The sequence below is a fragment of the Dendrobates tinctorius genome, unplaced genomic scaffold (assembly GCF_039654945.1).
Source record: "Dendrobates tinctorius isolate UK_male_01 unplaced genomic scaffold, ASM3965494v1 ptg000223l, whole genome shotgun sequence".
Classification (NCBI taxonomy): domain Eukaryota; kingdom Metazoa; phylum Chordata; class Amphibia; order Anura; family Dendrobatidae; genus Dendrobates; species Dendrobates tinctorius.
Window position 1 is genome coordinate 6322542 of NW_027361890.1, and position 18733 is coordinate 6341274.

Below are 18733 nucleotides of genomic sequence, written 5' to 3' on the forward strand. Positions count from 1 at the left end.
TTTTATGTTAGCTGTATTAACCCCTTTATCACCTCACCGAGGCTGGTTTATATATGAATGACCGGGCCAATTTTTACAATTCTGTCCCTTTATGAGGTAATAACTCTGGAACGCGTCAACTGATCCCAGTGATTTTGAGAATGTTTTTTCGTGACATATTGTACTTCATGATAGTGGTAAAATTTCTTTGATATGACTTGTGTTTATTTGTGAAAAGAAAAGAAATTGGGTGAAAATTTTGCAATTTTTTGCATCTTTGAATTTTCATACCCTTAAATCACAGAGATATGGCACACAAAATAGTTAATAAGTAACATTTCCCACATGTCTACTTTACATCAGCAGAATTGTGGAACCAATTTTTTTTTTGTTAGGAAGTTATAAGGGATAAAAGTTGACCAGCGATTTCTCATTTTTACAACACAATTTTTTTAAGGGATCACATCACATTTGAAGTCACTTTGAGGGGTCTATATGATAGAAAATACCCAAAAGTGACACCATTCTAAAAACTGCACCCCTCAAGGTGCACAAAACCACATTCAAGAAGTTTATTAACCCTTCAGGTGCTTCACAGGAATTTTTTTTTAATGTGGAAAAAAAAATGAACGTTTAACTTTTTTTCACAAAAAATTTAGTTCAGATCCAAATTTATTTATTTTGACAAGTGTAACAGGAAAAAATGGACCCAAAAGTTATTGTGCAATTTGTCCTGAGCACGCCAATACCCCATATGAGGGAGAAAACCATTCTTTGGGCGCACGGCAGAGCTCAGAAGGGAAGGAGCGCCATTTGACTTTTTGAATACAAAATTTGCTGGAAAAATTGGCAGACATTGAAAATCCCCCACAATTGACACTGTTTTGGAAACTAAACCCCTCAGGGAACTGATCTAGATATGTGGTGAGCACATTGATTCCTCAGGTGCTTCACAAGAAGTTTATAACTTTGAGCCGTAAAAATTAAAAAAAAATCTAACTTCCCCACAAATGTTTTTAGCACAAAATATTGCATTTTCATAAGGGTAACAGGAGTAATTGCACCATACAACTTGCTGTGCAATTTATCCTCAGTGCACCGATACACCAATGTGGGGGAATACTACTTTTGAGGCACTGTGCAAAGCTCAGAATGGAAGAGGCGCCATATTGGAGTTCAGATTTTGCTGGAATGGTTTGAGGGTGCCATGTCACATTTGCAGAGCCCCTGAGGTGCAAGAAAAGCAGAAACCTCCTATATGTGAACTCATTTTACAAACTACACTCCCCATTGTCTTCATCTGCAGTGATCATATTGACACCAACATTCACCATCCAACCTGATGGAACTGGAGAGGATCCCCAAATCCAGGTGTGAAAAACTTGATGCATCATTCCCAAGAAGACTCATGGCTGTACTAGCTCAATAGGGTGCTTCTACTCCATACTGAGCAAAGCGTCTGAATACTTATGACCATGTGATATTTTTTTCAATAAATTTGCAAAACTTTCTACATTTGTTTTTTTTCAGTCAAGATGGGGTGCAGAGTGTACATTAATGAGAAAAAAATGAACTCTTTTGAATTTACCAAACGGCTGCAATGAAACAGAATGAAAAATTTACAGGGATCTGAATACTTTCCATACCCACTATATATACTTTTACCATTGTGCTTATCATCATCATAACTAAAGTTAGCCGTAGGCTTTAATATCAGCATAGAAACAAACAAGTTAACCTTAATATATACTTGAAGATAAAAATAAAAAATTCCAAGAAAAATACACTGCTCAAAAAAATAAACAACAGAATATAACTCCAAATAAATCAAACTTCTGTGAAATCAAACTGTCCACTTAGGAAGCAACACTGATAGACAATCAATTTCACATGCTGTTGTGCAAATGGAATAGACAACAGATGCAAATTATTGGCAATTATCAAGACACCCTCAATAAAGGAGTGGTTCTGCAGGTCTGCACAATCGGTTAGAAACCGACTCCATGAGGATGGTCTGAGTGCCCGACGTTAACAGATGGGGGTTGTGCTCACAGCCCAACATCGTGCGGCCCTCCAAAGAAATGCCACCCCGCACCATTACTGACCCATTTCCAAACCGGTCATGCTGAAGGATGTTGCAGGCAGCAGATCGCTCTCCACGGCGTCTCCAGACTCTGTCACATGTGCTCAGTGTGAACCTGCTTTCATCTGTGAAGAGCACAGGGCGCCAGTGGTGAATATGCCAATCCTGGTGTTCTGTGGCAAATGCCAAGTGTCCTGCATGGTGTTCGGCTGTGAGCACAACCCCCACCTGTGGATGTCGGACACTCAGACCATCCTCATGGAGTCGGTTTCTAACCGTTTGTGCAGACACATGCACATTTGTGGCCTGCTGGAGGTCATTTTGCAGGGCTCTGGCATTGCTCCTCATGTTCCTCCTTGCACAAAGGGGGAGGTAGTGGTCCTGCTGCTGGGTTGTTGCCTTCCTATGGCCCCCTCCACGTCTCCTGGTGTACTGGTCTGTGTCCTGGTAGCGCCTCCAGCCTCTGGACACTATGCTGACCGACACAGAAAACCTTGCCATAGCTCGCATTAATGTGCCATCCTGGATGAGCTGCACTACCTGAGCCACTTGTGTTGGTTGTAGAGTCCGTCTCATGCTACCACGATTGTGAAAGCACAACTAACATTCAAAAGTGACCAAATCAGCCAGAAAGCATTGGTACTGATATGTGGTCTGTGGTCTACACCTGCAGAACCACTCCTTTATTGAGGGTGTCTTGATAATTGCCATTAATTTCCATCTGTTTATTGCATTTGCACAACAGCATGTAAAATTGATTGTCAATCAGTGTTGCTTCCTAAGTGGACAGTTTGATTTCCCAGAAGTATGATTTACTTGGAGTTATATTCTGTTGTTTAAGTGTTCCTTTTATTTTTTGAGCAGTGTATATATAGAACGGCAAAGAGCATTAGCGGGGAACAGAAAAATTAGCATGACAATTTCCCCAAGAATCCTTTACATTAAGCAACTAAAGACATTTGATGTATACAGCTATTGTTGCTCTACATAAAACATGGAATAATGCCTCTAATGTTAGATTTTTCTAGTGTATTTATTTTTTATCTTCATTCACAGAGTATTCATAAATGTTTTATGCAATCATTTAAATTTCCGTATTTGGGAGTGTGATCATTGTCTATAGACCATCTTGTGATTAAAGGGGGTCATCCACTACTAGGACAACGCCTTCTCAATCTGAATGTGTGTCCCGGTTAAAATTAAAACATTTCTACTCACCTACCGTGCTGGCGCTGTTCCAGCAGTGATGGCACTCACGTTCCCTGGGCTCTTGTGATGTTGTTACATCATGCAAGCCCTGAGCCCAATCAGTGCCGCCTTCACTGTCCCCGCCGTCAGACGAATAATTTATCAAGAGGAAGTCAGAGCTTTAGCCCTACACTGTTAAATGAGCAAATGCATTATATGTAAACAGTCGAGAAGTTGAGCTGGAATCTCCTGTATTATAACTGAGAGAGGCACATGCAGTCATCCTCTTTATCTGTGATAGGCGCTTCTGATTTCTCCCTGTGGAGAACTTCAGCAGTACAGTCTATGCAATTTTATCATAAAGAAACTTCTATTGATTGATATGTTGATCCCGTCCAGTATAAATAAAGTCAAATACTTCCCAGAGTCACCATGTGATCACATGACCATGTTGAAGAGAAATATATGTTGCGTTCCAGTGGTAAAGAAACAACTAAATAAGGTAAAAGTAAAAATAAACCAGCTCACCCTGGCTTTAGGTGTTCTTGGAAGGACGGAAATGCAAGGGACTGCTTGTGTGGATGAAGGAAAAGAGATTATCTAGCTTCCAAACTTGCAAAATGTATTGAATTAAAAAAAGGTTCCATTATGAGTGAACATCCATTGTGCTCTTTATCAAAGCTTTGTTAAAAAATGCAATGGATGTTCGAAACTAGTAGCTGTGTCTACACTCATGATGGAACCCCTTTTTTAATTCAATAAAGTTTGCAACTAAATAAGGTGCATTATAAATCTTGGGGGTCTTGGGTAATAAGATACATATATACGCGTGTATAAGTCGACCTGAGTATAAGCCGAGACCCCTAATTTTGCCACAAAAAACTGAGAAAACTTAATGACTCGAGTATAAGCCGAGGGTCGTGTTGCACAAGTGTTAATGGTGGTCCAAAAAGATGCTCCATAGTTAAATACCCCCATAAAATGCTGCACAAGGGTTAATGGTGTCCCAAGATGATGCCCCATTGTTAAATACCCCCCATAAAATGCTGCACAAGGGTTAATGGTGGCCCAAGAAGATGCCCCATGGATAAATACTCCCCATAAAATGCTGCAAAAGGGTTAATGGTGGCCCAAAAAGATGCCGCATAAATACCCCCCATAAAATGCTGCACAAGGGTTAATGGTGGCCCAAAAAGATGCCCCATAGATAAATACCCCCCATAAAATACTGCACAAGGGTTAATGGTGGCCCAAAAAGATGCCGCATAGATAAATACCCCCCATAAAATGCTCCACAAGGGTTAATGGTGACCCAAGAAGATGCTCCATAGATAAATACCCCCCCCATAAAATACTGCACAAGGGTTAATGGTGGCCCAAAAAGATGCCCCATAGATAAATACCCCCCATAAAATGCTGCACAAGGGTTAATGGTGGCCCAAGATGCTCCATAGATAAATACCCCCATAAAATGCTGCACAAGGGTTAATGGTGGCCCAAGAAGATGCTCCATAGATAAATACCCCCCATAAAATGCTGCACAAGGGTTAATGGTGGCCCAAAAAGATGCCCCATAGATAAATACCCCCCATAAAATGCTGCACAAGGGTTAATGGTGACCCAAGAAGATGCTCCATAGATAAATACCCCCCATAAAATGCTGCACAAGGGTTAATGGTGGCCCAAGAAGATGCTCCATAGATAAATACCCCCATAGACTGCTGCTGCCGCAATTAAAAAAAAAAATAAAAATGACATACTAACCTCTCGTCGCTGGGGGCCAGGTGCCAGTGTCCTGAGCAGGTGGGGACACCGGCGCGCTATGGGGAACAGGTGCCGATGTCGCCGCTGGCTCAGGCCCCCGGCACTGGCGATATTCACCTGTCCCCGTTCCATCGCAGGGCGCCACTCTGTCTCCCGGGTCTCTGCAGTGACGTTCAGCAGAGGGCGCGCACTGACTATGGCATCGCACCCTCTGACCTGAACGTCAGTCAGAGGACGCGGAGGACAGAGCGGTGGGAAGCGGTGGAGTGGGGACAGGTGAATATTGCACTGCTCCCCATCCTCCCCCATCATACCCCCTCCTGGCACACGGTCTCTGCTGGCCCTCTTCTTCCATGGTCTCGGCGCCCTTGCTCTTCCAAGTTTCAGCGGTCACGTGGTAGCGCGCATTAAAGTCATGAACATGCGCATATTCATGACCTTAATGAGCGGTACCACGTGACTGCTGAACGCAGGAAGAGCAGGGACGCCGAGACCATGGAACAAACAGGGGGCTGCAGAGACGCGCCAGGAGGGGGTATGATCTCTGTCACCCCCGCTCCCCCTCCGACCCCCGGTATATGACTCGTGTATAAACCGAGGGGGGGTGGTGTGTTGGGCTTTCCGCTAAAAAAAAAAAAAAAGGGCTGAAAATCTCAGCTTATACGCGAGTATATACGGTAAATAGAAAAAAACAGAATGTTACTTAGCTGAGGTCAAGAGCGTGATATCAAATGACTGATTATCACTTCCATGTAACAAAAAATCCTTGAGTGTGCTCCTGAATCCTTATGTCAAATGTTTTTCTTACATGTTCAGCAATTTGTGCTCCAAATGTCTCCTACATGTTTTTCTCTTCTAAATATGCATTTCAGTCCGCAAGCAGGAACAATGGCTGACAGCCTTCTCTGGTGTCACTTGTCTCTAGAGAAACTGAAGAATTGGTATATGTAGATTTGACGTATTAATTGCAAGGTTTTCCTATGCAAAGCTGCTTAAAGAAAAATACATGTTTTTTTTCTAACGCGACTTCGCTGGCGGTTTTGCAGGCATATTTTGTGGCGATTCCTACATCGGCGCCTTTTTCTTATACTTGCAACAGTAAAGAGTGGGCGGCTTCCAAATGAAGTCGCCCAATGAATGAACATTCATATTGACGTTTCGTTAAAGGGTCGCCATTAACTTTTAGGATTGGTACATCCAATAGGTGACACTACAGTTATACTCCTCATCCTCTCTGAAGAGACAATTTGCACGTGACTTCTTTTAACCACTTTAGTTTCCCAACTTTAATGTTACTTTTACATTGCTGTGCATTTTTTCGGAGCAGTTCTGCAGTGACATTTCAGACAATTCCAGGGGGTACCTGCCTGAAAATACTTTATGTGCACGTAACCTTACACAGTCGCCCGGTGGTCGGCGTTTATAGCAAGTGAACAATTCTGCTACATACAGGCGATCTGATCATCGCCTGTATGTAGCAGAGCCGATCGGATTATGGCAGCTTCCAGTCTCCCATGTAGACTACTGTAGCATGCCAAAAGTAAAAAAAAAAAATATGTTTTTAAAAATATTAAAAAAAAATAAAAGTTTAAATCACCCCCCTTTGGTCCATTCAAAATAAAAAAAAATCAAACATACACATATTTGGTATCGCCACGTTCAGAATCGCCCGATCTATCAATATAAAAAAAGAATTAACCCAATCGCTAAACGGCGTAATGAGGAAAAAAGTCAAAACGCCAGAATTACTTTTTTTTGATCGCCACAACATGGCATTAAAATGCAATAAATGGCGATCAAAAGATCGTATCTGCGCCAAAATGGTATCATTAAAAACGTCAGCTCGACGCGCAACAAATAAGCCCTCACCCAACCCGAGATCACAAGAAGTAGAGACGCTACGGGTATCGGAAAATGGCGCAAATTTTTTTTTTCTAACAAAGTTTGGAATTTTTTTTCACCACTTAGATAAAAAAGAGTGACTATACATACTGAATATGGGGGAAAGGACCGGCAAGGTACCAGGTGAATGTAAATAAAATGTGTGCAACAAAACGCAATAGTTATTAAAATACCCTTTATTAAAATATGGGTATATACATAAAACAATTAAAAGAAAAAGAAAAACATACCAGGCATGTACATGGTATCATAATATAATATATTGTAGCTTAATGTATAACCATGTCAATAATATAGAAACACGCTCAATAATGAACAGGTAATAGTTATATCTTAACATAGAAACCCCAAGAAAAAATAAAGTGATAAAAAGAGGAAATATATATAAAAAATATATTTATAAAAAATATAATAAAATATACGTGAATATTAGGTGTATAATAATACAAAAAATAAATAAAGTGATCCAAAAATTGCAATGTGAAGGAACAGATAATGTAAACCAAAATGCCACAATATGTGCAAAAAGCCACACAAATTTTGTGGAAACCGCAAAGTGAAAGTCAAGGGTTAAATAACTACCTGATGAGCTGTGAAGAGTGCCTGGTAACGCGCCCCGACGCGCGTTTCGGAATAAATTTCCTTCGTCATATTGTGGCATTTTGGTTTACATTATCTGTTCCTTCACATTGCAATTTTTGGATCACTTTATTTTTTGTATTATTATACACCTAATATTCACGTATATTTTATTATATTTTTTATAAATATATTTTTTATATATATTTCCTCTTTTTATCACTTTATTTTTTCTTGGGGTTTCTATATTAAGATATAACTATTACCTGTTCATTATTGAGCGTGTTTCTATATTATTGACATGGTTATACATTAAGCTTTATGCTACAATATATTATATTATGATACCATGTACATGCCTGGTATGTTTTTCTTTTTCTTTTAATTGTTTTATGTATATACCCATATTTTAATAAAGGGTATTTTAATAACTATTGCGTTTTGTTGCACACATTTTATTTACATTCACCTGGTACCTTGCCGGTCCTTTCCCCCATATTCAGTATGTATAGTCACTTTTTCCGGATTGTCTGCCATCCATAGTTTCAGAGGGGTGTTCCAACTTGGATTTTACTTTATATTACTTTATTGTTTTATTTTGTATTTTTAGTGCTTTATTAACTATTAAATTCATCAAGTTTATCACCCTTACAGTTTTAATTAGATAAAAAAGAGCCTAGAAATGATTGGTGTCTAGGAACTCATAATGACCTGGAGAATCATAATGGCAGGGCAGAGTTAGCATTTAAAGAACACGTTTTAAAAAAACAAACAAAAACAAAACAAAACTGTGGGATTGCACCGCACTTGGATTTTTTTTCCCCATGTTCCAGTACACTATATGTTAAAACCAATGGTGTCGTGTAAAAGTACAACTCGTCCTACAAAAAACAAGCCCACACACGGCCATATTGACAGAAAAATAAAAAAAGTTATGGCTCTGGGAATAATCAAAAAACGAAAACGCAAAAATGAAAATACCTTTGGGGGTTAAGGGGCTAAAAGAGATGGAATATATTAGTCTAGTAAGTATGAAGTAACAACATCATATACACTGCAGTAATAATCACCAGACCTTACGACTGCTCTTTTTATGAAACGAGATGTGTCTCACAATAGCAGTATGGATCAGAGACTGAACTACACAAGTGAAAAAAGAAAAGACAATGAAAAAAACCCAAATACATATTTATTGTTCACAATTACCAAGTTATCTATATAAAAAAAATGCTGAGGAATTGAAATGTTGCGATCTATAAGGACATCTTTATACATGTACATCGGTATATATTTTAGCTAAAATAAGATTAAATAATTAACGCTTACATGGAAGCCTATGAAGATTTTTGGTTTCCTTGCATGTTTTCTATAAGGCAGATGTCACGCACGTTTGTTTTTTGATGGCATTATCACCCTAAACAGATGGCGGGGAAAGAACGAGGCGACACTGCCTAACTTGATCTGGAGCAGCGTCTTCCAGCCTGAGACTGTCCAATTATTGCAAAGCTACAACTCTTGCAAGTCGTCACCACATTCTGTGAGTTGCAGCTTTACAAAGTGATCTGAAAGAAGGACACAGAAACCAATGCATGGAATTGGGACAGAGCCATACCAGGTAAGTAACACTTGCAGGGAGGGGTCCTATTGCACCTGGAATCTATACAGTTCCTACAAAAGTAGAAAAAGTAATTATTAGAGACACATATACCAAGAATTTCACAGCGATCTGTAGTGTAAATGATGTCAGGAGTATCCATCATGCCCCTTAGTGTACACCTATGGGAATGGGGATAAGAATCCGCTTAATGTCCCTATAATAACACTATGAAAAACTATAAGTGTTGTTATAGGAATAAAGATAGTGTGAATGATCAGTCCAGGCAACGAAATTTTTTTTACAAAAAAGGTTTTCTCTTTTCTTCTCATTCATCGCTTTTTCTTTGTCTCCTTCTTTTGCTTTTTCCCTGCAGTCACCGGTACCGTCTTGGGTTTTTTCACCACTTCTGTGATTTTTGCTTCTGAAGTCTCGGTATCCTGCGTAATCGACAAAATACCAAATATTAATAAGACGTAGGCAGATCTATGTCTACCAAACACGAAGAACACTGAAATGAACCTCATAATGTTATGCTGCCAGAGGTGGTTTGTAACCTAATAAATAGATGTAGGCCACAAATGATTTTTATGTGCAAAGTCCGCCAGTATTTCTATGTCCTGTAAGCTGCTGTCCAGCTGAACTTTTGTGGTTCCAATACACACTGCTCCAAAAAATGTATTTTTTATTAAATGGCCTAGCCCTAGGATAGGCCATCGATATCTGATTGATTGAGGTGCGACCCTCGGCAGTTCTAGTAAAACTATAGTGGACGTGGCTGGGTACTGCAGATCTACCCCATAATCAATAAAACAGGAAGTGGGTCTGCAGGAGCCGGTAGCGGCCGCTATAGAAATGATGGCGCCATTGTGTTCCAGCAGTATCTGAGAACGTCTGGCTGCCGATACTAGTGTATCAGCTGATCGGCAGGGCTGCCGGGTGTCGCACTCCCACCGACCGGATATTAATAGCTTGTGAAAATAATAATAAGTGCTGATGAATTTACATAAAAATACAAATAACGGCCGAAAGGAATCACTTGTTACTGCTTTTCCCTGACACACAGATGGAATTTTAATGAAGATTAAATAAAGGATTCATATTTTTTTTATAAATCCAATATATTAAACTGGTATTGGTGAGCATATTTTTCTAAATCTTGCATCGATAAAAGGTAGTGGACAACCCCTTTGTCAGTATTCCGGGTTTTCTAAATCACCTTGTGAATGAATTTGCCCTTTGTTAAGATGGAGGTTGCTGTTCTTGTGTGCCCTACTTCCTGTTCATGTGTATAAAACCCGGCTCAGGTGCTGCCTTCCTTGCTGGAGTATTCTGCTTCCTGCAGCTGTGCTGTTTGTTTCTTAGTGTGCTTCTGCTGTGGCTCTGGACATTCCCTGTTCTCTGTAGGAAAGCTGCACTCATCTTTGGAACTTAACCCTTGGTTCACGGTATCTGGTAAGAACTGTGTTCCTGAACTATGTGTGGTTCTTAACCCTTCACTCTTCCCCAATGAGAGCAGTCGGAACTGTCACCAACCGTATGCTTTAATGTGAACCTGTTCCTGGACTCACCTGTGTTCACGCCACTCCTGGGATCAGCTTGTAAATCAGCTTTTGGACTGTCCTGTGCTCTTGCTGCGTCTGGGATTTACCTATAGACTTGTTCTGGACTTCCCTGTGCTTGTTACATACCTGATTGGACTCTCTGCATCACTACGTTGTGAACTGCGCCACATCACCTGAGTGTTACACTCACCTTGGATCACATGTTTATGAGGACTCTGTCTTAGGAACTGTACTGAATGGCTATATAGCTTTAGGACTTGTCTCATTTCAGGTTATCAGCATATTGTTTTTGGGTGTCACTGCTGTTATAAAATACACTATTTGCACTAAAGTAACCCGCTTCTGTCTGATCATTGCCCCACGCTATCAGAATCCTCGAGTTCCTACAATAGTATTACACCCTTTAAGAGAAGAGTTGCAGATCACAGTATGGCCGGAGTCACACTAGCGAAAAAATCGGACGAATGCAATGCGATAAAAAATCGCATTGCATTCGTCCCAATGTTATTCTATGGGGCAGCTCCCATCATCCGATTTTCTTTCGGAACATTTCCTCGGACAGAGACAAATCGCATCATGCTACGATTGTCACCGATTTTCGGATCGGACTCGCCAATGCAAGTCTATGGAGGCGATAAAAAAATCGGATTACAAACGGACCACACGTGTGACTTGCAATAAAATCGCAAGACTTCTCCAGGTCAACAGGAAAGAGCATCAGGCATTAGTACTGTATGTCAAACGGATGCTTAGATGCGAAAAAAATCGGTTCATCGCCAGAAATTCGGATGACAGACGGATCTCTGGACAAGAAACCTTTGTGCGATTTCGTACCGTAATAATCGGACCGATTTTTTAATGGTTGTGTGTGACTCCAGCCTAACATTGCATCTCAATAAAATTTCAGGGATATCAATCTGTCAAGTTAGAAAACAGAAGTGAATGAGAAGAAATTGCACCTGTTTTGCTGTACATTAAAGAGACAACAGGAACACTAGAGAGTCAATGGCCAAAAAATGAATGGATTTGCAGGTGGTGGCCTCAGGCCAATTACACTCTCCTTATCCTTCCTGATTGATTCCTTTTTGGTTTTGCTAGAGTCCTTGTTACTATTGGTAGCCTGAGGCAGTACCTGAAGCCCATTCATTTGGCATGGTTAGCACAGCTCCCCCTCTATGCCACATCCATATGTGCTAGAAAGTTTAGCTCCCAGTAGTGTCTGGAGCAGGACACAAGGAGATCTGGAGAAGGAAATCGAAAAGCATGGTGCCAGCAACAGGACTGGTATCTGCTCCTCTGTGTGATGGCCCTAACAGCAGGGGTCCCCAACCACCGGTCCGCGGCCCAGGACCGGGCCGTTGCAGTTCTGTTGCCGGTCCACGGAGCCACGGCTCAGAATGCTGGACACAAGGGGAGCTGGCGGCTGTAGCACTGTAGTGACAGCTGCAACCGCCGGCTTCCCGAAGACATCCATATTCAACCTCAGTTCCTGCATCCCTGTCAGGCACGGCAGCTTCATCCAGGGCTGAGCGGTCACGTAGTACCGCTTATTAAGGTCATGAATATGGACGCGACTCCACTCCCTTAGGCGTGGCGTCCATATTCATGACCTTAATGAGTGGTACTACGTGACCGCTCCGCCCTGGAAGAAGCTGACGCGCCAGGATAGAGATGCAGGGAAGTTTTAGCGACGGTGTGAAGGTAAGTATGATGGGGGAGGATGGGGGAGCGGAGCCATGCACACAAGGGTGGGAGCGGAGCCATGCACACAAGGGTGGGAGCGGAGCCATGCACACAAGGGTGGGAGCGAAGCCATGCACACAAGGGTGGGAGCGAAGCCATGCACACAAGGGTGGGAGCGGAGCCATGCACACAAGGGAGGGAGCGGAGCCATGCACACAAGGGTGGGAGGAGAGCCATGCACACAAGGGTGGGAGGAGAGCCATGCACACAAGGGTGGGAGCGGAGCCATGCATACAAGGGTGGGAGCGGAGCCATGCATACAAGGGTGGGAGCGGAGCCATGCATACAAGGGTGGGAGCGGAGGCATGCATACAAGGGTGGGAGCGGAGGCATGCATACAAGGGTGGGAGCGGAGGCATGCATACAAGGGTGGGAGCGGAGGCATGCATACAAGGGTGTCGCTGTCTCCCATCACCCCTAGATGGGATCGTCTTGTTGCAGGAAAACAAGCCCAGTGCTCCCACTGATACAGGGAAACAAGCCCGGTGCTCAAACTCATTCAAAACCTATGGTGAGTTGAGTCACATTCACATTATAAATGTTATAATTAAATGATAAGTATGCACTACTAAACTACAACCCCAACCATAGCCCTGCCCCCTTATGACCAAAGCACCGCCCCTGCCACACCTCCATCCCCGCCCTGCCATGGAAGAAGGGTCTTGCTTGAAGCCGGTCCCTGGTGAAAAAACATGGATTTTTGTGAGTACTCACCGTAAAATCCTTTTCTCCGAGACGCTCATTGGGGGACACAGAGACTGTGGGGTGTGTGCTTCTGCCGTCTGGAGGCCGACACTAAGTGTACAAAAAAAGAGTTAGCTCCTCCTCCGCCGCATACACCCTCGCCCCTAGGCCGGGCGTAACTCAGTTTAGTGCATAAGCAGTAGGAGAACGCGCCTTAAACTCAGGCAAGAAACTATATGTCTGAAAAAGGGGGCCACCCTAAACCTTGTACAAGGAATTGTAAAACTCAAAATAAGTAAATGCCAACTGGCTGATAGGGTGGGTGCTGTGTCCCCCAATGAGCGTCTCGGAGAAAAGGATTTTACGGTGAGTACTCACAAAAATCCATGTTTCTCCTTCGTCTCATTGGGGGACACAGAGACTGTGGGACGTCCTAAAGCAGTCCTCTGGGCGGGATCTTAGCTCACCCAATCCATGCTAATTTGCGCCCCTGATTAGAGGTGCGCAACTGCTGCCTGGAGAATCTTTCTTCCCAGGCTTGCATCCGAGGATGCCTGGGTATGTACGTTATAATGTTTGACAAACGTATGTAAACTGGACCAGGTAGCTGCTTTGCATACCTGCTCCGCTGAAGCCTGGTGTCGTAGTGCCCATGAGGCACCCACTGCCCGTGCCGAGTGAGCCTTGATCCCTGCCGGAACCGGCGTGCCACTGATTTGATAAGCTTCTTGGACCGTCAGGCGAACCCATCTGGCCAAAGTCGCTCTGGACGCAGCGAGCCCCTTCCGCCGTCCCTCTGGAACCACGAATAGAGAATCTGTCTGGCGGAATGGCGCCGTCCTTGTCACATACCTCCTAAGAGCTCTTACCAGATCCAGGGTGTGCAAAGCCTTCTCTACCCTGTGCACCGGTGCCGGGCAAAATGAAGGTAAGACGATGTCCTCGTTGATATGAAATGCAGACACAACCTTCGGCAAGAAGGGGGGAGCTGGCCTTAAAACTACCTTATCCTTATAAAAGGTTAGGAACGGTGGTTTACAAGATAAGGCCGCCAATTCCGAAACCCGCCTAATAGACGTTATGGCTACTAGAAAAACGACCTTTCTGGACAGGTAAGGCAAGGATACCTCTTGCAATGGTTCGAAAGGGGCCTCCTGAAGGGCTCTGAGCACCAAGTTCAGGTCCCATGATTCCGTCGGCGCCTTATAGGGGGGTACTAAATGTGCGACCCCTTGCATAAACGTCCTAACCTGCCAGACGGAAGCGACTTTTCGTTGGAAAAGTACCGACAGGGCCGAGATTTGCGTTCTGAGGGAACTCGGGGCCAACCCTGCGTCCAGCCCTGCCTGTAGAAAAGCCAGTACGTTGGGGATCGAAAAAACCAGAGGAGCCACTTCACGATCCCTACACCAACGGAAGAAAACTTCCCAAGTTCGATGATACACCCTCGCCGAGGAAGGCATTCGGGCACTCACCATCGTGGCCGCCACATCGCGTCTGAATCCTGCCTGTGTTAACAGCCAAGATTCAATGGCCACGCCGTCAAACACAGGGCCCCTAAGTTCGGATGGCAGATCGGCCCTTGGGACAGTAAGTCCGGCCGATCTGGAAGACGCCAGGGTACGTCCACCACTAGTTGGACCAGATCTGCGTACCAGGCCCGCCGGGGCCAGTCCGGGGCCAGCAGAATTGCTGGAACCTTCTCTCTCCTTATTTTCCTGATAACTCTTGGAAGCAGCGGCAGCGGGGGGAACAAGTACGGGAGACGAAACTGGCTCCACGGGAGCACCAGCGCGTCTGCTGCGATTGCCTGCGGATCGAGGGATCGAGCAACAAACCTTAGTACTTTGGCATTCTCTCTGGATGCCATAAGGTCCACGTCTGGTGTCCCCCACCGTTGGCAGATCTGCTGAAAGACCTCGGGGTGCAGGGACCATTCCCCTGCCGCGACCCCCTGTCGGCTGAGAAAATCTGCCGCCCAGTTTTCGACTCCTGGGATGTGCACCGCTGAAATTACCACGCGGTTCTTCTCCGCCCAACGTAGTACCAGTCCGACCTCGCGCATGGCTGCCTGGCTGCGCGTGCCCCCTTGATGGTTGACATATGCTACTGCTGTAGCATTGTCCGTCTGGATGCGCACCGGCTGGTGTCTCAGGAAACACTGGAAATGTTGTAGGGCCAATCGTATTGCCCGTATCTCCAGAATGTTGATCGGGAGAACTATCTCCTGAACGGACCACCGCCCCTGGGCTATGTGACTCTGGAAAACTGCTCCCCAACCTTGCAGGCTTGCATCGGTCGTCACCACCAACCATTGTTCCGGGGGAAAGGGTTTCCCCTGGACCAGAGACGAGTCGCGAGACCACCACCGGAGAGAACTCCGTACCAGCGGAGACAACTTGCACCGATGACTGAGAGACAGCAGCCTCCGGTCCCATGCTGTCAAGAGCGCATGCTGAAGCGGACGGAGATGGAACTGGGCAAACGGGATTGCTTCTATTGCCGCCACCATTCTGCCCAAAACACTCATGCCATACCGGATGGACCTGGAGCCCGGCTGTAGAAGGTTCCGTATCCCTTGCTTGATTTTTTGCGCCTTGTCCTGAGGGAGGATCACCAGCCCCCGGGAGGTGTCGAAAATCATGCCTAGGAACACAATTTTTTGGGCTGGAACCAAGGACAACTTGCTCCAATTGATCAGACAGCCCAGACGGGCCAGGGTATCCAGAGTAATACTGACATTGTCCTGGCACTCCTGAAACGACGGCCCCTTTACCAAAAGGTCGTCCAGGTAAGGTAACACCGTTATGCCCCGTGCATGCAGGATGGCCATAACCACCGCCATTATCTTTGTAAAGACTCTGGGGGCAGTGGCCAGACCGAAGGGCAGAGCCACGAATTGGAAGTGACGTCCTCCGATCGCAAATCGCAGGAACCTCTGGTGTGGGGGGAATATCGGAACATGCAGATATGCATCCTGCACATCGATTGAGGCCAGGAATTCCCCTGGATCCATGGCTGCAATGACCGAGCGGAGGGATTCCATCCGGAATCGCCTGACCCTGATGAATCTGTTTAGGATCTTTAGATCCAGAACCGGCCTCACAGTCCCGTCTTTTTTGGGGACCGAAAAAAGATTGGAGTAAAACCCCTGCGACTCTTCGCTCTGCGGCACTGGGGCGATGACCCCTTTGTGCTGTAGCGACGCTACAGCCTGTAACAAACTCTTCGCCTGCGAATCTGTTATGGAAAGTCGCGAACGGAAGAATCGCTGAGGTGGCCGTCCGACAAACTCTATCTTGTACCCGGACGATACAAGTTCTGCCACCCAAGCGTCGCGTGTCACTGCGACCCAAACGTGGCTGAACCTTAGTAGGCGTCCGCCCACTCTGTCGTCCGTAGGTACGGAGTGCCTCCAGTCATTTAGCTGGAGGTTTTTGGGGCTTGGCCCCCTTCGCTCTGGGTAAATGGCCTCGGCCTCTACCCAGCGGATTGGCCCTGTAAGAGACTTGTCTTTCCCTACTCTGGCCATCGTTTGCGGAGGAGTATGCCCTGGCCGAAGTCCCCCCCCAGGGGCTACGAAAGGGTCGAAAACGCCTTTGCGTTTGCCTGAATGCCGGGCGACTTCTCTGCTGCGGAAGGAAACTACTCTTCCCCCCTGTGGCTTCTGAGATAAGCCTATCCAGCTTCTCACCGAACAGTCGATTGCCCTGAAACGGCAATGAGGTTAAGGATTTTTTAGAGATAGAATCCGCTTTCCACAGTCTCAGCCATAATGCACGCCTAATGGCGATCGCATTTGCCGCCGCCACCGCCGAACACTCGGCCGCGTCCAGTGAGGCGCTGACAAGATAATCACTTGCTCCTGACATCTGATTTGCCACCTCTAAGACCTCCGCGGGGAGATCCCTGTCCTGGAGGGCCTTATACAGAGCGTCCCCCCACGAAACCATGGCCTTAGCCACCCAAGTCGCCGCAAAGGAGGGGGCCAGAGCCGACCCTGCTGCCTCATATACCGAGCGGGCAAGCCCGTCCATGAGGCGATCAGTTGGGTCCTTTATAGAGGAAACACTGGGTATCGACAATAGCGATCTTGATGCTAAACGTGACACCGGAGGATCCACTACTGGCGACTCTACCCAAGCCTTATGGAGCTCAGGAGGAAACGGATACTTTGCCTGCAGCGCCTTTTGCATTGCAAAACGCTTATCCGGGTGATCTCTATGTTTCTGGACTAGCTCCTCAAACTCCGGATGCGTGGCAAATCTTCTATGTGGTCGCCTGGATTTCTTAAAAGAGACCTTGTGACCTGAGGCTGTGGGCAAATCGTCCTCGATCTCTAATGTCTGGTTGACTGCCTCAATGAGACTGTCCACCGAATCCTGGAACCCCAGACTCTCTAGATTCCAGGCCTCTTCCTCCTCTCCTTCATCCTGATCGCTCCCAGAGCTTAGTGACGGGGAACGGGATGCCCTAATACCCGCCGCCGAAGCCCCGGAGGGTCCGGCCGACGGGGAACGAACCCTCTTGATATGAGCTTGCCTGGTACTGGAGCGACCTCTAATGGTTGGAGGGTCCTGAGACGAGGACGAGCTCTCTTCCGCTGGCAGACCCCCCTCCCTGTTCCTGCCCGGGCCCTGAAGGGATTCAATTGCCCTTGTAAGGGACAGCATAGACTGCGATAAGGACACCGCCCATTCCGGGGGGTCCTGACCCCTGGGTTCAGAAACAGTGGGGGGCTCCTGGGCGCGCTCCGACTCACAGGCTTCACAATATTTACCCGCCTGTGCCTTTGGCAGCCTGACCCCACAGGAGACGCAAACCGCGTAAAGGAAAGAGTGAGCTTTCCCTTTGGCAGACATACTTGCACAGGCTGAAGGCAGAGTAGAAGGAGGAGGAGGGTAACCTCTTCCTTGACAAGCAGCGTGGTTCTCCACACGGAGTTACACTCACCCACCGGCTCCTGTCTGCAGTACCCCTGCGTGGATGCGAGGTGTTAGGGCGGAAGTCTCTCCGGGATCTGTGCGCCCGCCGTTTCTCTGACCTCCTGCCCTATATCGCACGTCTCCGCATCAAAGGAGGGGCCTCATACCGCCGCCACCGCCGCGTCAGCGGGCGGGACTTCCGGCTACCACCGGAAGTCAGCGGGCGGGACTTCCGGCTACCACCGGAAGTCGGCGCGCGGCCTCGCGCGATACTCGCGCTCCTCTTGCAGCGGGGCCGCGGCCCGCTCCGATACACGCGGTGTGCGGAGCCCGGGTGCAACGCCCTGGCTACCGCTACTCACCAGCGCCAATTTGCGGTGCGCTCCCGGAGCGGACCCATATATTAAATAGGTGAGCAGGACCACTCGCCGTGGGGGGGGGTCTGGCTCTGTCGGTTTTACTCGCGGCCTCTTCCCCTGTACCGGAACCCCCGCTCCGCTCTCACCTGCGCCTCCGATTCAACCCCCTGGACTCACAACCAAGGGGTGGACGGGGCCTCCATACACTGCTGCTGTAGGAGAGGAACAACGTGGAGGCTGACCACTGGCTGCTCACACGCGCCTGATGAAGTTGTGGGGAAACCGAGTCCTCTAATCAGGACGCGTTGCCCCTCTTTCATTAAAAAAATAGATGTCTGGAAAAAAGTCCCAGATGTGTCCCTCGGTGC

General features: G+C 46.3%; 1 protein-coding gene across 1 annotated transcript in view; it reads right to left on the bottom strand.

The window, feature by feature from the left end:
• Nucleotides 1–8667: 8667 nt before the first annotated feature.
• Nucleotides 8668–18733, bottom strand: part of MANBAL (mannosidase beta like) — a 35792-nt gene continuing 25726 nt past the window's right edge. Inside the window, exon 3 of the mRNA XM_073555283.1 lies at nt 8668–9529. Within this exon, the coding sequence (XP_073411384.1) occupies nt 9422–9529 (108 nt within the window). The 3' untranslated portion in view covers nt 8668–9421. The remainder of the gene's footprint in view (nt 9530–18733) is intronic.